At 36.3% G+C, this 21,670-nt stretch overlaps 1 protein-coding gene across 1 annotated transcript in view; it reads right to left on the reverse strand.

Moving 5' to 3' along the window:
* Positions 1-567: 567 nt before the first annotated feature.
* The window catches only part of LOC146136724 (diacylglycerol kinase zeta-like), a 43,750-nt gene continuing 22,647 nt past the window's right edge, over positions 568-21,670 (reverse strand). Inside the window, exons 14-32 of the mRNA XM_083395889.1 lie at positions 20,357-20,480; positions 19,821-19,939; positions 18,799-18,981; positions 18,368-18,474; positions 16,499-16,585; positions 15,994-16,091; positions 14,951-15,030; positions 13,211-13,256; positions 12,144-12,274; positions 11,694-11,782; positions 10,976-11,012; positions 9,988-10,350; positions 9,155-9,345; positions 8,412-8,489; positions 7,026-7,260; positions 6,074-6,114; positions 4,785-4,948; positions 4,143-4,276; positions 568-2,674 (exon numbers count right to left, since the gene is read on the reverse strand). Of these exons, the coding sequence (XP_083252015.1) occupies positions 2,552-2,674; positions 4,143-4,276; positions 4,785-4,948; positions 6,074-6,114; positions 7,026-7,260; positions 8,412-8,489; positions 9,155-9,345; positions 9,988-10,350; positions 10,976-11,012; positions 11,694-11,782; positions 12,144-12,274; positions 13,211-13,256; positions 14,951-15,030; positions 15,994-16,091; positions 16,499-16,585; positions 18,368-18,474; positions 18,799-18,981; positions 19,821-19,939; positions 20,357-20,480 (2,430 nt within the window). The 3' untranslated portion in view covers positions 568-2,551. The remainder of the gene's footprint in view (positions 2,675-4,142; positions 4,277-4,784; positions 4,949-6,073; positions 6,115-7,025; positions 7,261-8,411; positions 8,490-9,154; positions 9,346-9,987; positions 10,351-10,975; positions 11,013-11,693; positions 11,783-12,143; positions 12,275-13,210; positions 13,257-14,950; positions 15,031-15,993; positions 16,092-16,498; positions 16,586-18,367; positions 18,475-18,798; positions 18,982-19,820; positions 19,940-20,356; positions 20,481-21,670) is intronic.

The following is a 21,670-nucleotide window of genomic DNA, read 5'->3' on the forward strand; positions in this document are numbered from 1 at the left end:
CTGGGTCACAGTCAATGTACACGTTGTCTATGTATCATTCATTGACTTGACATGTAAAGGCACTGTAGATCTTCAGTTTGAAGTTGTTTGTACCAACATGATGCAGCAGGCAATTGGTGTCATGATACTTTGTCGACAAGCTCCCCTCTGCAACAGGGGACGTGGCGTTGTTTTGCACAATGTGCGCAAAAACGTGCACGCGAAAATGAGCAAAAAATTGCGCACGTTTTAAACAGCCTCTAAAATATGTTGGATCTTTTTCTTATTTGGGCGCACATGAGGGGGCGTAACATAAAAGTACTTTTCCGCAATTTTTGTTTATCACGTAAATATAGCACAAACTTTACTGTAATATGTAACATTTGAGCTTAAATGGCAACTTAAGTAGGGCGAACTTGCCGTAGTCTCTGGCGTAATAATTGGATTTCTTAAGGGTGTTTGATTTGTTGTTTCACCGTTTTATAAGCGCGCGAATGATCTTTCCACGTTGAGTTTGTTTTTATAATTTTAGGGCAACATAGCTTAATGCCTTTGGTATGTTTCTCATTGTTTCATAAGACAAAACACTCGAAGTTAGTTTTTTATATTGCACAGAAAACGAGTGAGAAAGACCGTCTGTATATAATTGGTGGAAAGCACGGAAAACGTAACGAGACAAAACGAAAAGAAAAGTCAAAATAAGTCGTGATTTGAAGCTTAGGGCGGAATAACGAAAAAAAAGGAAAGCTGAAGAAATTGATTTTGAATGAAAAACTCAAAGGAATATCCCTTCGAAATAAAATAACGCACAGTAACAAAAAACGTTTGAAATTATCACGGAAATTTCGTTTTGTAACAAGTACCAGAAGATTGGCCCACGCAATTAATTGTGAATCGAATTCGAAACCAAGTGTGAAAACCTTAGGCCTAGCCCTAGGGTAATAACACCTCGATGTCGGATTCGAACTCATAAACTCAGGAATTCGCAACTTGGACTTAGGTCGACACAATACGGATTTGGTCCCAATTTCTATCAACTCAGTAAAAATATGTTACAGGGCATAAAACCATTATTATGTAACGGAACATATTTCACGGGGTCATGAGAAATTAAACAGATTTATTTTACAGATTTAATTTGTAGCCACGTGTTACGATGTTGGTCCAGGCGGAAGAAACTGAATGTTGTCTCGCGTAAAAAGTGCATTCAAGAAATAGTTAGAACAATAGAATAAAACTTTTACAATCATACACAAGTCAAACAAATAACGAAGTCACCGGACTTACAAATTGCCATTTGGTCCAATTTCAACTGGATTGTCATTTACTCTATTTTACGCTGCTCTTGGCAAACTGCGCTTCTGTAGATTTGAACTAAGCGATATTTTGCAAAATACAGCGATTGCTGACCGGCTTTGAGAGCAAAACTTTTGAACGTACAACGTGGGTTGGCCTTTATGTCGTCATACTTGGCTAGATTGCGTCATACAGAAGGAAAATGCATCAAGAAAAAATACTGACGGCGCTGCTGTTTCTGGTAAGCAAAGTACACTGGCGATTAAAAGCTCTATCCTGGTGAATCCTGAAGTGACAAAAAAAAAATAAAAAAAGAACTAGCGAGAAAAAATGAAACTGGAAAGCTTTGAACGCTGAAATATTCGAGATTTTAAGGAATTTCGTGTTTAAGTTCACCACGAAGAGGTAAGCCGATTACACACTTTCTCGAGGCAAGAAGGTTATTCGGGGTCACAGGGTTACTTGAGTTCACAGGGTAACCCCGAGGTCGCGCGCGGGGTAATTCCAGGTCCCGGAATAACTCTATCTCAAAGTAACGAGGTAACATTGGATCACCAGGTTACTCTAACGTCAGTTAAACCAGTGGCAAAGAAATAAGGAATGAGTGAGACGAGTTGAGAATAAGCCGAGTAATACGAGTAGCGCTAAATACGAGTAGCGCTTAGGTAAGAGTAGTACAGTGGGCGCTTGAGGATTTCTGATCAATGACCTAGGGAAATCACAAGCGTTGCTTATGACGTAAGCTCTTGGCGTGACGTCATAGTTTTTGCGCAGTTGTTGGAAGCGAAGAAATAAGCCGCGTTTAAGCGCAGATAACTGCCGGGAGAGCACAACAAGCCTAAAAATGTAAAAAAAAGCAAAAATAAGCGCTTGGTAATCGGCGCGATGCTGGAACCGAACAAAAAGCTGACGTCAGCCCACTCGTAAGCCAATTTCATTGAAAAAAACACGGTTCGGGCTGATTCTGACAACATCAGCGATACACAGAAACCATATAGAGGCTGACCTTAACCACGAAGCCAAGTATAAACTGCAGATAGAAAAATAATGAGATACAGCCATAAAAAGAACGCTGCTATGTGCTATGACGTCACACACATACTTAGTTGTGACGTCATGACGCAACAATACGTCATATGGTACGAGCAGATGGTTCGAGAGATATAAGACAGACCAAGCTATAACCTTCGTAATACATATCAACTCGAACCAGCAGTGTGACGACATGCATCCAATACTGTGACGTCACACAGGCAAGATTGTGACATCACGCTTCCTAGATGTCGGTCTCGGGCGAGCTGATCATGGCCGCCTTGACCTTTGAACTTTGTACAGTGCGCAGGTAATCGACCAATCGCGGGCTGTCCACTTGCTTCGCTCGATCGAGCACGCTCTTGCCCTGTTCAGCCAAGCGTGAAATATTTAACATTTTTTAAAAACGGGGACGTTTTTTTAGATTAGTCAAAACGACCGTAAACTAATAAAGTTCGCGGTCGTTTAAAATTGATTAAAACAAAAAATTAATGAACGAGATTTTTAACGATATCTTGAGCAGAGATTGTCAATAATAGAAAAGCAATAAGTTTTGTTAGAAATGCATAATTTTGAATTTTGACCGGAAAAAATTGTAAGCTTTCAAATATTTTCTTGTTTGATATGAAAAAAACGCCTTTTTAATTCAATTTAATACACATTTTCGAACTACAAATAAACAAATTAGGAATATTTAAAATAGTAAAACCAGGAAAGTAATTAGGTTACACGGATGTTGACAAATCAGCCTAATCAAAAGAAAAGCTTCGTAGTTTGATTGTTCGGCCTGTGCATACAAAAATATTAAACTGCTGTAGTTTTTCGATCACTGAGTTTGTTCGCAAACCATGTCAATTGTTATTAATTTAACCTGCAACCATACCACATTCTTCTATTAAATCGCTGTAATAAATACTTGTCATGTTCGTTGTTTATTTTACATTTTTAGGTTAAATATGTAGGGCGAGCAAACGGAGCGTTCTGTTCGCGTGTATATATATATATGTTAAGTGCGATGAAAAGAAGCGATTTTAAATTAAATCGAAATAAATTATTGAATAAACAACACTAGAATAATCTAGTAATTTGCGTTATTAATTTTGCGCAAACACACGTTAAAACTAAACATTTGGAGCAGTTGATGTTTTTTTTACTTTTTAGCAGTCAAAACAACACCCCCCCCCCAATCCCATATCATTGGTAAAATTATGGGCAGCATTTTAAAAGTTTCGAATTAATATTTATTTATTTTAACATTGATGATGGTACCCAAAACATATTCTAAAATTTTCGATAAAAACGTAAAGGCTTATTTTTATTTATAAAATTCTCTCAAAATATGAGCCGGATTTTGTCCAGGTCAACTATAGTTTAAAGTAACATCAATATTAAACCATTCAATGTTAATTGTATGCTGCATTTTTGCTTTCCTGAAATTTTCTTGAAAACTAATGCACTAAGGCCCATTCTCACCAACGCTAAACTTTAGGCATTCTTAAACAACTTCACGTTTATTTTTAGTAACACTGTTAAAAAAATCTGTTTGTCACCAAATTTTGTAAAACACTTCGCCGAATTAAATTAAGTTCTTTTAAACTAGTTAAAAAAGAATAAAACTTTAGAACATAATAGCTAAAGGCTTAAATAGGAGGAATATCGGAGCCTAAAGTAGGAGGCATTCTGCGAAGGTTTCAAACAAATCTTCAAACATTTTTTTTAAAAAACGTCACCTATTTGTATATGGGCCTCAATATTCCCCATAACTTCAAGTTTAGATTTACTCTATTCATGTAATATCAACTCCAGAATGTAGGCAAGTGCTAAAAGCGTCCTACCATGCAATCAACAAGTCCAATAGTAGCTCCAGCCTCCACCAATTCCTCGCACACATCCAATGCGCCCGCTAGCGCCGCCTTGTGGAGACCTGATTGTCGAAGTTGGTCGGTGACGTTAACCATGTTCGGCATCTCTGCGAAAACCAAGGTTCTTGCTTAATGTAGACGAGGGTAACTTTTTTTAACGCGGAAACACCGCAATTCTTTGACTTAAAAAAACGATATTTTCAGTTCAACAAATGTGAAACTGAAATGAACTACATTTCAATGTCTAACTACATTAAAAGTGTTGTTTTCAATTAAACAGTTTTTGTTTTAATTTAATCCATTTTACAGAATATACACCAAAGTTTAGATTATTCCGTTGTTAGATCCGCTAAAATCCCGATTATTATCGCAGAAACGAAATTAAAACCAAAAAGATCTAAAAAAAGTCTACCGAAACAAAATAAAAGCAAATCTCAAAAAATATCTCATAAGTGACTGACTTAAAGCGGCTGAAATGTAAAATTGAATAAAACACTTATTGTATGTCCCAGATATCAGTGCATTGCTTTATACGTAACCCCAAAGAGACGACGGACCCCAGTTTAAGAACCCCTGGTGTAGACGCATTTTGTTAATCACTCTTTTCCAACTTACTCTTGATAAGGAATCGGACAATTCCGAGATGTGTGGAGGAGCAGGCGCGATGAAGAGCATTTCTCCCATTCTCATCCGTTGCTAGGAGATCTGCTCCTTCTCCTACCGCTCGTCTCATTTTCTCCTCGTCTCCACGCATGGCTGCGTCCAACAGGACAAGGTCCCTGCAACATAAGGAGCTACCATTTGACGGAAAAGGAAATAGTTCTTTTTTTTACATGTGATAGTTTAAAACAAGGGTTCTTAAACTGGGGTCCATGGACCCCTTGAGGGTCCGTGGACTAATTTTAAGGGGTCCATGAAGACCAAATTGAAGTATTAGTGTATATTTAAAAAGTAGGCTTGTTATTTTTTAAAGAAAAGTGTTTAATTAAAAATAAAACTTTTAGCACTGGATGTATTTAGAATCCATTTTAATAAAATCAACAGCATATTCCTGAAGGCTATTTGATTGTGACGTCAATCTACGACGTTATTTTGGAAAAATTTTTGCCCACATTGGTCCACGCGAAGCAAAAAAAAAATAACGGTTTGCATTAAAAAAAGTTTAAGAACCTCGGCTTAAAACAACGGAAACGGAGTAGATTTGGCGGAAAGAGAAATATTTTTTTAAATTTTAAAGAAATAAAAATAACTGAATAAAATTGGCGGAAACGGAAAAAAAGTTTGCATATTATACAAAGTTAAGAATAACGGAAACGGAGAAGAATTGGCAAAAAAGGAAAAAAAATTGTACATTGTGAATAGTTAAAAAACAACGAAAACCAAGTAGATTTGGCGCTAACGGAAATATGTTTTATAGAGTTTAAATAGTTTAAAATAACGGTTGCGGAATAGATTTGGTTGACTGAATAGAACCGGCGAAAACGGAAATACTTTTTGATTCATAAATGGTTAATTGCTTAGAAAGAACGGGTACGGAAAAGATTTGGCGCTAACAGCACAGAATTGGTGGATGCGGAATAAGTATTTTTGTTTAATGTGGATAGTTTAAAAATATGGAAACCAAATAGATTTGGCGACAAAGCAAAATCATTTTAAAAATATATTATGAGTACTTTCAAAGCGGAAACGAAATAAAATAGTGGTTACCAAAATATTCTTTTAATACATTAATTTCATAGTTTAAAACAACGGGAAAAGGAAAAATCAAACAATTAACAATTCGGTTACAGATTGGTAATAAATAAATTTTATTATATGTAAAATATTTTTATATAACTACCATTGGAAATAAAAAGAGCCTCTGTTTGTTTATTTAATAAGAGAGTTAAATATTATTGGCTTACCAAGAGTGGTCTTTTTCATTTGGTGGGTTCAAAGTTGTTTTCTGTAAATCAAACAAAACTTTAAAACGACAAAAATCACATTTAGACAGAAGGTGCTTTTAAGTTGCAAAACATTTAGGCAAGGAAATTCACTTACTACAGAGCAGATGAAACCTTTAAATGATTAAATAAAAGTTAGTGGTAGCGTATCTTTGTTTGGGAAGGAGATTAAGGGAGCAGCGAAAGACCATTAGGTTATCAAAGTCAGCCGCTCCCTGATCGCATTATTATCAGAATATCAATGAAGGTACACGGTTATATGTAGGTTACAAATTAGAGAACAAATTCGGCAAAAAAAATAGTTTACAGACGACTACAATCCTTTTTTTAAAAGCGTATCTTAAAATTGACTTTAAAATACACTTTTTCCAGATTACAAAAAATACCTTTACCACTAACAATTGAAACTGAACCAACAAAAAAATAACTTAACTACCTTAACCAACAAATAATTACCTCAACCAATAAAAAAAGAAATCAACCCAACAAAAATTAAAACCTAACGAACCAAAAAAACTTATCCAACTAAAATTACTAACTAAAAAATACATTTTGAAAAGAAATGAAACCAAACCAACAATAACTTAAACTTACTGTACAAAAAAATTTATCCAACCATAATTACCTTAACCAACAAAAATTACGTTAACCAACAAAAAATGAAATCACACCAACAAAAATTTATTTATCCAACAAAAAATTACCCTAACCAACAAAAATGAAACAAACCCAATAAAAAATTAAAACTTATCCAACAAATAATTACCTTAGCCAACAGCAACAAAAATTTATCCAACAAATATTACCTTAAAAAACAAAAAATGTAACCACACCAACAAAAATTAACACTTATCCCACAAATAATTACCTTAGCCAACAAAAATTACCTTAACCAGGAACAAATGGAACTTACTTTGTTTCTCGAAACCCGCTCGAGCTGAAGCAAGGGCTGGCCGCCGACGCTGTGACGTCGTGTGACGTCATTGTGGGTTTGATGACGTGTGCAGTGACGTGACATGTCGTCGCAGCTGCGACAGGATTCCTTGTTGAAGGCATTTATGTTGTTATTGTTGCTGTTGTTATTGTGGCCGGATAACTTCATCGTTTTGACAAAGCTGCTCAACAACATTTGTCCGCCGCTCAGAGCCCTGAAAAACATAATTTTATTAACTACTTTTGTTGGTTCGAGAATCAGACGGACATTTTGTCTGTTTAGCGTAAAAGTTTTTTTAATTCATTTTAACCAGAGATGAGATAACAAAGTTGTGTCATTAAACGGCAAGATAACTGGGAGGCCTGACTGACCCTGACCATCACGGGACAGATAACTGTTTGGGATAACGATCGCGGGCTGAATATAAATTTTTTGTAGAACTTTATTAAGTAAATTTTCGGTAAACGAAGGAAATATAAATAACTATGCAATTAAAACTGTAGTGAGCCTTAATAAATTATGATAAAATTTTATTAAAATTTAGTTTATATTGCATTTGACAACAGTTCAACTCTACCTTATCTTTATTAATGGAACATACTGCGAGCAAAATTAAATGATTGACTTGGTGATCAATGTATCTGAATAACAATTCCACCACACTGGTATACGGGTCAGGCTATTGTGGCTGAATCCACTAAACCAGTGGTTCTCAACGGCCGGTCCGCGTCAACTTTCCTGCCGGTCCGCCAAATATATTAGAATTTTATATCTTAATTGCTAATAGAAGATGTTGAAGGCTTGCATCAAATTTAGAACTTCGCCAGTTGCGTAATTTGCAGCATTGTGACGTAAGATGAGTTAATGGCTGGTTTAAGTCAACTTTAGGACAAGTTGTATGTAAAAAAAACTTCAATAAACACGTAGGCCTATAACACGTATGTTATAAAAAAGGTAACAGAAAATTGCACATTAAATTAAAGTTTCCATTCTTTGCTTTTAAGTTGCATATTTTTGTCGTAATTAAATTTCGGGTTGATTGTGATTGTTGAAGGTCCACCGGTCCGCGCATTTTGTTTTAAAATTTTACCGGTCCGTAAGCTAAAAAGGTTGAGAACCACTAAACTAAATACGTACACCGATCTAACTCTGTTTTGACGCTGTCTTTTAAAATCTGTACAGTCCTACCCAAGTGGTTATTGAATAGGCAGACTTTTAAACACAAAGCAACATGTTTGTAGATATTTCGACGCATTAGTAGCAATCTTTAAAGTTGTTTGATTTTACCTATAATTATCAGGTTGCTGTAACGCAATTTAAAACTATTAAGTACTCTACTAATATTATGGACTTTAAAATCGCTACTTTTTTGGATCGGTGTCGGTGTTACTCCGGCGGTGTTTCTTTTTGTTGCTTTCTTTCCGGCCAGATTCGTCCATTTGACTGAAACAAAAAATAAAACAGTAAATAGATAAATTGAAAACAACTAAAAACCTTTGTTTACTAACACAAATAACACTTATTTTACTAACCTTAATTATTTTCTCACATTCTAATGTTATTCTATTAACATTGTTTTGTTAGAAATTATCATTCATTTGATTTAAAGGTTATTCAACTTAAGACAAAAACACCTTGCGAATGCAGTTAATTAATGTCCCGTCGAGTGATAATTTGGTAATTAAAAGTGCTTTATAAAGCGTGATAATTTAAATAATGTTAATCACCAAAAAGAGTTTGTTTAGTTTGCAACGTTTGTTAGAAACATAATGACTGGAGGTTGTAGTTGGGCGTAGAATAAATATCAAAGCCATTACAGAAATTGGTAGCATTTTGTGACCGTTTCGAATAATTTTTAAGTTAATGGTTGGAGTTTGTAGTTGGGCGTAAAATAAATTGTAAAGCCCATTTAGAAGTAGGAAGTATGTTTATTCATGCTGGCGATTTACGAATTACTTCAACATTTTCAACAAGACCATGTGCTAAAATTCCACGTCTAACTACAACCTACAGCCATTGTTATTCGAAACGTTCGCAAACTAAGACTTGCTAAAAACAACTTTCTCTTTGTTTAAGAAAGCCGACCTTAAGTAGTTAGAAGGACTCACTTTACGTAGGCACCAAGTAGTTGTCCTTTGTAGGCAGGGGGCGTGGAGTGGGCAGGGCGTAGGGGAGACTTGCTAGGGGAGACCGCCCGTTGCGTCATCACTGACGCGTTGCGGTTGCGCGGCAATACGTCATCGTGGATGACGTACTCGTTACTCGATGTCGAGTAGGACGAGTCGCTCTCTAAAGTGTTCTGTTGAGTAGGTCGAGTTATTTCGAGTAGATTCTTAGGATAATCAGGTGGCACTTTCATGACAAGTTGTATTGTATTCTCGACTAGCTTTTGCACAACCGTGCTTCATCAGGTTAAAGTAAAAAAAAAAAAATTGAAAAAATCTACTTTGACCTGATGAAGTACGGTTGTGCGAAAGCTTGTCGACAATTTAGTCCAATTTGTCATTATATAGTGCCATTCTGATTACCCTATTTAGAATTAGACAAATTCGGCCATTTATAAAGATTGTGGAAGAATTGAACTCTTTGTAAAGTAGACGTAATGCTAGAATATCAAGAACCTTTAGAGCAGGAGTCCTTTTTTGTATGTTTTTAAACACTTTTGACCAATTGTTACGGCTTAGGTATCACATATAACAGTAATAAAATCGAATAGTAACGGGTAAACTATTTCCAGGGTATTTGGCCCAAAATTGCTTTGGTATTTGCAAGAGACTAGTTCTATTTAAGTATCCAGTTACAAAACGCTGCCTTGGATCGCGAACCAAAGTTTAAATGCCTACATCAGTTAAGTATCGATTATTTTACAAAAGTAATGACGTCATTGGTATCGGTATCGGCTCCGATCCGATATTATCGTACATTCACACCCACAACTCACCCCTCTAGATCGCGCGACCGGGGAGTTGGTAATGGAAGACCAAGACGAACAAGTTTCCGGCGCCTTAATTTTCTCATCTTTCTCCTTCGGCGCTGCTTTAGACTCCACAGGGGCCTGGGGTTCTTCTATGGCGTCATAATCGCCATCGGGGGGGTCCGATTGCGACGGGGTCTTCTCGGAAATTGGCTCGAAGCCTTCGGAAACGTCGTTGGTGTTGTTGTTGTCGTCGGCTTGCTCGAAGACGACATCTAGCGGCGACAAGGAGCTGCGCGAGTTGACTACTTGAGGGCTGCCGGGAGCGGGCTTGAGCCGATGCGGCGACTCGTCGTCGGCAGAGTGCGTCTGGCGAGTGGCCGAGATTTTCTGCAGAAATTAAGGCGCAGTGTGTAAGGAAGGATTTGCTTGCGTTCGACTTTAACTGGAGACTTGGGTTTTAGCGATAGTTAGATCTTAACACAAACTAGCCGCACCGAATGTTGGAATTTCCGTTCGTTCACATATCTTTAAATCTGTAACTAATTGATTTTGTTTTTTACTTAGTGAAGTGAAAACTGGACAATTAGATATTTTTAAACAATAAAACAATGCTTGTAATGTTATACAATAGTTTAAATTAACAGTTTATTTTAAAATATATTTTTCTAGAGTTTACCAAAATTTAGGATGTAAACAACTATGCTAACGTAAATAAAGGGAGAAGACTTAGGATTAAGCGAATGTTAGCAATTGCAAGATCTTAACACACACAAGCCGCGCCTGATAACCTTGTTTTCATTAGATCGCATATTTTTAAATCTGTAATTAATCGATGTTGGTTTTTATGCGGTGGAGTGAAAACTGGACAATTAAACATTTGGGAAAACACATCGGTTATGCTCTTGTTGTACCATCAACCAAAGTGTTAAGTTTGGGGAAAAAATTAACTAACCATGTCCTTTAATAAAAAAGACAAATGAAGATAAATAAGGAAAATACAAACGACCCTTACCTTTGCAACTTCGCTAAGGTCAACAAGAGCATCATCACTAAAACAAAAAATAAACAACGTTAGAGAGACACGACTGCTATGCCACCGTATATTACTGTACGAGCAGGATGCAGCAGGCATCAGTGGTCTGGCTGTTTCTCGACTTGCTCTCCTCTGAGCCTGTGTAGTTCAGTTGGCAAAGCGGCGATCCCGATATGACCGAGGTCGTGAGTTCGAACCTCACCACAGGAAAGTTGTTTTTATAGCCTAACCTTGCTTGCACTACAATACTCATTAGTCCAACTGAATTTATGTAGACTTTCCGCAAGCAGAGTAAAAATTCGTGTAGTTATCGCGTTAAAACTCCAACAAGTGTGATCAGAAGTACGAGTAGCTGTATATCACGACGAGCGATTTTTTACTCATGTAAGTAGCGAGTAAAAAACGTTATGAGAGCAGCAATTATGAAACTAGTGCAAGTTGAACTCGTACAATTATCGAGTTAAAACTCGCAAAAGTGTATTAATGCGAGTACCTGAATTGCACGAGCAAAAAAGTAAAACACACACGAGTAGCCACTGAAACACACACGAGTAGCAACTGTAACTTAGACGAGTAGCAATTAAATTCAAGACGAGTAGCAATTAAATTCAAGACAAGTAACAATGATGCGAGTATTATTCGAAACTATAGAACGAGTTGTGTAGATCTAAAAGGTGTCGAGTAGAAAAACGAGTACCTGTAAGCCTGGAGACCCGAGTCGCTTTGAATCCTTCCTCGGAATTGAATTGATCTACGATCGATTGCGCGAGTTCGAAGAGGAAAGTGCTGCAAATAATAAGAAGTGTTTTATCCTAACTTTGTTAAAAAAATTCGGTTTCGTGGACCATGGTAAACCGAATTTTTTTTAGAATTTTTTATATAATAAATTGACAAATCAGAGTTAGGAAACCTGCCTAACTTCATAAGATAAACGTCGAAAATAAAACAAATTCGTAATTAGATCAAATTTAGACTAACAACTATTAGGCTCTACTGTAATCAAACCTAAGCCAGTCACAATAAGGTTAAAAATTTTTTCCCAAACTCCAACCGAAATCAGCCTAGTATCGTGCGAATACATATGCTATAGTTGGCATCTGGTATCGAGTATCGGTCCCGATCCGATATTATCGTACATCATACTTACGAGTACAGGTGGCGTGAGCGGGTCTTGGACCTCGAGAATGTAGAGTTCCCTTTCGCTGGTGATGACGTCACAAACTAGATGCAGATTCTCCTGACCGCGGTCGATCCGGTAAAACTTTTCTTCGTCGCTCGCTAAAAAATTCCAAGTTTTCGACGAAGCAATTTTATAGTGATTTTTTTTGTGCTTTATTTTATTTCGATGTTACTTTAACTCTAAAATGAACAAATATACAGTATATAATACACAGTATATATATTACTTCAGTTGATTCGATACAACTTTTCTTTGTCGAATATATATATCAATTATTTATTAAATATGCCTTAAATTCGCACTGTATGCACCTATGTTCTTATTAATCTGGCTAGGTTTGCTAAATTATGTTTTAAACTTGGTACAAAGATGTAATTTTAACACAGTGTTTTAAAAAAAAAACACGGCGAATAATGGAATATGGTTAATGTTTGCCAAGAAGCTGTACATTTAAGCAGAAAACAACGTATAGATGAACTTTATTTGTTAAAAAATATTTTCCGCCCAGTTTTTGCTAAGCCGCTATTTCCTTCCTAATTAGTAATTTGTAACGAGACCAACATTTATTTAAAATCAACGTCAATAAAACCATTAAGAGATTAACCTTTTATCGCAGGGAACTACAACTCTTTGGTGGGCCGGAGTTTTAAGACTAAGACTAATTGCACGCGTGAAATAAAATCAGCCTACAGTAACTACAGTATTGTCGAGGTCGTGAGTTCGAACCTCAAGGCAAGCTTGTTTGATTTTGGCATTTTAATATTTCGAAAATATGCCAAGACTAAATGCACGCGTGAAACAAAATCAGCCTGTAAAGGCAGTATGGCCGAGGTCTTAAGTTCGAACCTCAACACAGGTTACTAGTTTATCTAGCCTAACCTGTTTTTGCTTGAATGAAAATGACGAAATGATCGGAAACTCTAACAATTGCTGTTGTTAATAAGCCTAAATAATTATATACTTCTGTATAGGCTTTGATATTCACTCTACGTATAAGTACAACCTCCAGCTATTATGCTCCAATGTATACTTACAATCGAGGAAAAACCAACGATCCGAGTTTGAGTCTCCCTTGTCCGACTGAAAAACATCAGAGAGAAAAGAGTAAGTAAATCATCCATTAAAGTCAATGCCAAAGTTGAGCGCGCGAATAAATCGATTCAAACCGCAACACAACACAAAATAGCTAAATAGATTGAAGCGAAACCAGTGACCTTATCTCGGTATGTTGCGCTACTCTTTATGCCGATTTTTTCTTGATCAACTGCTTATTAAACAAATTGAAGGGGCCCGTCACATGAATTTGTCTTGAAAGTTAGGGCTGACCGAAATCAGTCGACATGACAAGGATTTGGATGGACATATCAAGGATATCACGCAACGTCCAGCATTAATCGATCAAAAACAAAACTGCTCTACCACGTTTGCCATGTACTGATTCGAATTGCAAATTTCTCTATTTAAAAGATCTTGTTTTGATCAATATTCCAAGGAAGAAATGTGTCTGTCAGGTTAAAATGCTTAAGAAGCACTGACCTACAGGCAAATTGTCCGCATGACCTTAATAAATTTAACGATAATACTTTCGGGCGCTCGACTAATGTTTTGCAGGGAACCCGTCCAACTATGGTGGAAGCTGGCTTTAAATAACAAAAGAGCTACTGCAAACGTCGGGTTGTATAACCTTTTGTTAAAGGGCAAATTAAACAGGAGAAGCAGATTTTGTCTTTTTTCATTTGTTTAAAAGGGTCAGTGGCCTTTATGGAGTGACAATTGTAATTATAAACTACCTAACAGCGCCTTGACGAGTTTACTGAACGGATCATGTTAAAATTACCTTATTGTTGTTCGGTTATAAGTTATTCTAATGTCATAAATTGTTCTTACGCTACAAACTTAATAAAAAAATATAAGTGTTTAAAATAATTTTAAATCACAAAACGCTTTTATTCCAAATTTGGAAACTTCATTGATAAATAGCAATGCTAAAAAGCTATTCACAATTTGTTTTAATTTTCACCAATAAGCTGTTTGTCAGGCTTTGAAACGCAATACGTCGGTTGGCAACTTAATTGACCTTAAAAAGACTACCGGTATAAGCTATCGAAACGTCGGCGCCTAGTAATAAAATATCGAAGTTGCGAACTATTTCCATTTGACACAGGTTATCTTAGGAATTTTAATAAAACAAACTTTTGTTCTGTTTTTCCACTAAAGGTGGCATGAGCTATTGCCGAAACGTTTATATATCCTAATTCAAATTATTTTCATAAAGGCTTAATATTTACAGTTTACACCGATTGAGATTTGTATCCGATGAAAATATTCAAAAATCGCATTACAAAATCAAACCTTCCCGGATAAATGACTTGATTCGACTTAAGTCATTTGTAAAACATGACTTGACTTGTACTCAAAGCACTGTGTCAACTAATTTGGGTTAAAATTAAGTTTTTTCATCAAATATTTTTAATGAATTGGGCACTTTAACTAAAGTTTTGCGCATAAATTGATTTGCTTGCTGTATGTTACGTTTTAGTTTATTTGTAGTTTAGATACTGCTCATACACAGATAAGCTTCGCAATTTTATTCGTTAAAATATTTTTATGTCAACGACTTAACTTGCTCTACATAATAACTTGAATTTGGCAACCAATGATGGGATTTAACTTGTTAGATTTCGCTAAAGACTTGACAGGGAGTTGAGACATTTCAAAATGACCTGCTAACAACACTGGAAAATCAAGTTAAACATCACAAAATGAATAAATACCGCGTTATGGTTGTCCAAACACACTCGCAGCACATCCAGGGTTGAATTGCTCATCGCTACAGTGACAAGGAAAGGCGTGGCTGAAAACAACAACAGTGATTAATAAGACGCACTAGATAAGTGGTTCCCAAACTGTGGGCCATGGCCGAGAACTAGGCCACCAATACATTGTCAACAGGCCACAGAGCCATTTGAACAGATTCTACTGTTTTGTTATACTGTGTAGATATTATGCGCTTTATTTTGAAAAACAATAATTATTTAGCAAGAAAGGCCTAACAATGGGTTTTATCTGCTGTGTTGGAGATAGCAGTTCAAAGTGGGCGAGTAGCAACGTTGCCAACCTTGCGTTTTTCAAGCGTTTTTGAGTTAAATGTTTATAGAAAATGTATGTGTCCAAATTTAGAGCACGTGCTGGTGAGCCACGAATCGCTATTAAATAGACACTTGGCCACAGACCAAAAAAGTTTGGGAATCCATGCACTAGATTTTGAGTTTTCAAAGTGATGTGCACTGGTCACCTCCAAGCAAAAGTTCCGGGTTCGAAACCCGGTGGACGCACTTCGTTTTTTATTTCGAATTTTAATAGGTATATAACAAATTTACCAAAAGCACTTTAAACCATCACGTCGATGTTGTAACGGTTAGCATTTTGTGCCCAACAAAAACTAGCTTGGGGTTCGAAACCAAGGAAAGGTACCTTTTTAAGACTACGTAAAAAAACTTAAAATACGATAACCCTTAATCTATATAACTGTTTCTCTAACTTTTTTCGTGGCTACTCAATAACTAAGCTCTAGTATAAAAACGAAGCTTTGGCGACCCAATTCTATTATCCTATTCACTAAACTTATGTAAGAATAGAAATATAAACTCGAATTTAATTAAGATGATCCAAACCATGCGCACTACTACTGGCGACCCAACGAAATCACACGGCGGCACAATTTCGGGTCGCAACCCATAGGTTGAAAACACTGACTTATATATAAAGGCAATTTTTGTGGGATTACAAAAAAGGAACTTGAAAAAGCCAAACTCACCTTTCGGGACTAGTTTTGATTTGGATCCATATTGCTCGTCGAAATCTGTGTTTGAAACCATGTTAAGTCGTATCTTTATCTGTTCGTGTTGGTTCGGTCTGTTTGGAAGAAAAAAAACAGCGTAAAATTTAACGCTGCTGACAAATAAACTTCATGAAAATTGTTGTTTTTTATAGTTTTTGAAATTTTACTCCAAGAAACGCACCTCGCAGTCGTGAAAAATATTATTTTCTTAGGAAAAACTTTCATATTTTTTATTTTTTATCTTTAACTAACATTTCACAAATAAAAAAGGTTTAATATTTTTTTTTCAATTGTAAGATAGTTTGCAAACTAACTTTTTTAAATAATTTACACCAAAGCAAATACCGAACTGGCTACCATTTGTGTAACTGCATTAAAAAAAGAAATGAAAAAATAGTTTAAAAAAAGATAAATACGACGTAATTTTCCAAAAAAGTCGGACAAATTGAAAGTCAATTTCTATAAAATAACGCCAACTTACTCCATTGCAGTGGACGGGCGTCTCTTGGACTTGTAAAGTACGTTTGCTTGATTGAAGAATTCGAACTTGATATTGGAAGGGTTTAACCTAGCAAAAGAAATCAGGGCTGATGTTGAATTAAAGTTTAAAATAAAGTTTGTGTAAAGTTCATGTTGTGTGAGAAAAAAACAACTGAAGGCGTTGTTTAAACTGGTTTATAGATTTCGCTTTTTTCAATATTAGTTTTTGTCGTCTATTTCTGTAGCTAAAATCAAACTGGGTGGGAGGGCAAGTATTTAGCACGCACATCAGATTCTGATTGTTTGTCTGGCGATTACAAAGTAATCAAACAGTTTCTCGATCAACAAATTTTCATAAAAAATCTAAGAAATAAATAGTTTCGAAAGAAAAATTGTTCGACAAGAAATTCTGTTGGTTTACAGATAAATAGCGTCACAAATATATCAAACAATTTTTTAAGTGCACGCTTACACGATTTTCCAACTTTAAGTCGTTCTAACGCTTGTACGTAAATTTAACACATTTAACCTGAAATTACACCATATTTTTATTAATTAACTTAATATATTCCTTCTGTTATGTAGCGTAAAGATATGTTGCAAAATACGCTACAGTCAGTATTGGAATCTATGCTGCAATATACAGCGTTTTATCAAAACACTGGTTCTTATTTTTTTAGTTCAGAAGAACTTAATAAATTTTAGATAGCTCTATATGTAAATTAAAATGTATGACCTACAAACAATTAAAGAATAACCCACCCTGAAATAAACTAAGAGTTTGTATTCAAATGACCAATATAATTTAAACAAGTAAAGGGATGGATACTAGGTTTCGCTATTCAGGGATCGATGTTAACGTTAAGAACTTTTAAGCAGGGCTGGGGAGCCGGAGCTGGAGCCCGGAGCTAAGCATTTTCTCTGGAGCCAGAGCCGGAGCCGGAGCCATTGTTATTATTTTTGTGAAGCTGGAGCCGGAGCCGGAGCCGTTTTTATTATTTTTGTGGAGCTGGAGCCGGAGCTGGAGCCATTTTTCAATTTGTGGTGTTAAAGCTAATAAATTATATTTTGTTCCATTTCCAACGTTAGTTAGCCAAAAGCAATTTTTAAAACTTGCCATTGAATAAGTGACTGGTGGCACCAGAGCTGGAGCGGAGTCATTGGGTGTGTGTTTGATGGCTCCGGAGCTGGAGCCGGAGCCAAAGGATATGAGTTTTACTACTCCGGAGCTGGAGCCGGAGCCAAAGGATTGGGTTTTACGACTCCGGAGCTGGAGCCGGAGCCATTTAATAATTGCCTGATGAGTTCGGAGCTGGAGCCGGAGCTAATGCTATTTTACGGTGGCTCCCCAGCCCTGCTTTTAAGGCATCGAAACGGTCTCTCAAATATGTCCAACGGTGTTTTTAAATATCTCTATACTTTTGTCACTAGAACAGCGAATTAGCAGTTTATATACTGTGTATATGGATGAAATAGTGGCAGTCTGTTCAAATTTCCAAACGGTCACCAAAGCCAAACCTTAAAAAACCTGTCCTTAAAAATCAATTGCAAAAATACCTCTAAAAATGAACCATTGGGCTTACAAGTTAATCTTGACTTGATATGAATTACAAAGCCAAAAAGGACGAGTAGATCAACATCATCTTGAGAAAGACGTTTCGATACGAACTTGTATCATTAACTGAAACTGAAGATGGTGCAACATCGTATCGAAATGTCTTATTTAAGATGACGTCAATCTGCTCAACCTTGTTGGCTTTGCAATCCATTGTCAAGCTACTTTACAGATCCGTGAATAGTGTAACCCAGTAATTAAAAATCGGCCCTGGAAACAAACTGCTCGATCCGCAGCGGCGCAGTACTCTCTCACCTGCACGGCTCCCCATCTATTTGCACGGGGAAGGTCTTGTAGGTCCGGATGTACGCCTCCTTGCACTGGCACAGCCTGTCGCCGTGACCGCCCACGAATATCATGCCCTGCAATTGTGACGTCACACACACACATATCAAGTTAACAATTAAAGTATGGCTGGATTTCCTAGTGTCAGTGATAAAGCCTTTTTTGCAACCACTTGAAAATAACTACGTTTGTAAGTTACAGTTTGTTATTTACCCATATTAATGACGTCATTTGGAATCGGTTTATTTTAAAATGTCGGTTATCAGAAAAAATACAAAAAAATGTGGCGGCCAAAACGTGCTTAACTGACCAATTGGTTGAGGCTGAAAGCCCGAACGTGATGAGTTTATCATTTAAAAATCACAGGCTAAAAAATGGCGGCAAAAATGTGTTTAACTGACCAGTTGATTGAGACTGAAGGCCAGAACCTCGATGAGTTTATCGTCGTGACGTTGAACGGTGAACTCGGTGCCGGTGGGATGACCCCAGGGGGAAGTCCCGGCACTGTATCGCTGTATGTTGAGGAAGACGATACAAACAGGCTTGAGATCTCGGATCTTTGGCGTTATGTTGACGCCGTCGCACTGGAAAAAGTCAGGATTAGTTTAAAAGTTACTATGCACCTGCTTTTAAGTAAGGTATTATTTGTACAGTCGGACATTGCTTAAGGGCACTTGAAAAGAAAAGATTAAAAATAAAAAGTACCATTGTTTCCTCCTATGCGTTATATTTGTGATCAAATAATTTAAAATTTGTTTAGAAAGTTCATATCTTTGATTATATATAATTCATACTTTTGAATAAATACTTCATATTTTTGATCAAATGAGTCACAATTTTATTTAACAATATTTATAACTACCAATACCAATACGATAGCAAAAACAATTGTCAGAGTAGTGTGATATGGCTGGCGCTTTTAACTTTGCACGTGAACAATAATAATATGGCAAAACAGGTATTGTTTATATTTCTTAGTGGGCCACGAAGTTGTTTCATGGAACCACCGCCTTATAGTGGGCTCCTTAGGCTAAAACTTGACACTTAGCTTATCCCCAAAAGGAAAAGAAGATTCAGTTAGTATATCAAAGCCCATATAGAAGTATGTATTATTTTGTTGTTGTTGTTTCGTGTGAGCCAAGATTTTTCAATATCCTGGGCTAGATTTTGGGGCAGATGTTGGCCAGCCAGTTTATTGTTTGGTCGTCTAAAATGTATTATTTTAAACGTTTCGAATAACTCTTAATTCAATTTTAACATAAAAATGATACCTATACTTCTAAAAGAGTGTTAAAAACAAATAAATAGTTATTCGAAACGTTCAAATGCATCCTACTTCTGTATGGGCTTTGATATTCTTACTACGTCTTACTACAACCTCCAACCATTATGCTCTCAAGAGAAAATATTCGATTGTACCCACCACGACGGTTATGTGCTTGGAGAGGTCTTTCTGCTGTCGGTTCACGTACTCGTAAACTCCCCTCCTCATATAATACATCTTGTTTCCGATGCGGCTGTTGAACTTGGAAGGGTGCGCCTCTGGGTAAAGTATAAGCAGACTCCGTATATAAACTCTTTCTACAGGGATGATATTATTCAATGCATATAAAAGGGCGTATCTTCATGGAATCCTAAACCATTGGCAGTGTTTTCTGCTGGTCGATCACTGTTCCGTTGACGCGTATATTAACAATAAAACTCAAAGTTTAAAACCCGAGTAAACCAGATCAGACATTCTGTACTGCTTTTATATGTTCTGACTTGTTTTTTATATCCAAGATTTGTTTATAATGTCGTGTTTTCCTAACAATAGAGATATATGACTTTTAAGACAAAAATAACCCTGTAAACATTTTACGTGACATCACAACAAAGAAAAAATTGTGAAAAACTTATGCAAAGTCTAAATTAAATAAAATTGCCTTAATCGGCCGACCCGGGATTCGAACCCCGTACCTCTGGATTCGTGGAAGGAGAGGGTGACTTGTGCGTCGGATCCGATGCTGAAGTAGTTGTTAACAACGTCTAGCGGTGGTTTGTCTACCCCAGTTATCTGGGGTTCCTCGGCAGAAAGAGAGTTCTGAAAAAGAAAAATTAGTTTAATCGGATTTCAGTTAAAGTTATAATGGATAAATGGTTTCGGAGTAAACTAATTTAGCTTGGTGAATCGATGTATTCCGAGTCGAAACCAAGGCTGCCAATCAGACTCGGATAACTAGATTTATTTTAGCTTTTTTGAATTATCTTAGAATTGTAATTAAAGGATTTATTTATTTTTTATATTAGATTAGAATTATAGCACACATGCAATTCACGAACTAGATTAGAATTAGAATTAGCAGCACTTGGATCTGACTCAATGATTTAGAAAACTAGAATTATCTAATTGTCCAAGTCTGCTGTCAATAAATGCGCGTCGTAAATGTTTCTATTCGGAACAAACACATTTAACGTTTTATCGTTTGTAAAATAAACAGATAAGGCTCCAGTTGGCAGAAAGAATAGGTGAACATCTGGAGGTAACTAAACTTTTTAATGCAATGCAGATTTTTACGTAATAATTTATAAAAAATGCTTTAAATATTTTAATTTCACTGTTTAGTTTGTTTAAGCATAATAATGACGTCATTTGGTATCGAATCGCGATACGTTTCGTCTAATATATGGAGTTTCGGTAACGAAAAATAGTAAAATATCGGTTATCCATAGTCGGTACTGATCCAAGTAATTATAAATAGCGACAGCATATCAAACAGAAATAATGCTGTTACCCCATGGTAGGTTTGCACATCGAAAGCTTTATAAATTGAGTGTAAGATTAACACGTTTTACTGAAATTGGCAAAGTACCCATAACAGTATTCGAGTGGCAAGCCTCAAACTACTGTTAAGCCTGCCGTGATTCACATATAAAATAAACCGCCACAACAACACAGGGAAGACTAATTCACACACGAAGTAGGTGGTGTTAGATATCGCACCTATCTACTTCTCATGACAGACAAAATTATTGTTAAGCAACTTATAGAGCTGTCTTGCAGAAGTTTTTATGGTTTAATGCAGTCAATGTGTTGTGGCGTTTATTGTAATGACACAAGCTATAGCATTGTAACTTCTGGTAAAGAAATTGTGTCGTCACAAAATATACAACAACACATGTTTATAACTATTGGTAAAGCTCAGCGGGCGTGAGTATTGTGACATCACCAGTAGGTGTAATTGGTGGGCACTGTTTTGTAACGGCAGGGTATTGTTACGTCACAAGTGGTAT

Source organism: Ascidiella aspersa, chromosome 8 (genome assembly GCF_963924565.1).
Source record: "Ascidiella aspersa chromosome 8, kaAscAspe10.2, whole genome shotgun sequence".
Classification (NCBI taxonomy): domain Eukaryota; kingdom Metazoa; phylum Chordata; class Ascidiacea; order Phlebobranchia; family Ascidiidae; genus Ascidiella; species Ascidiella aspersa.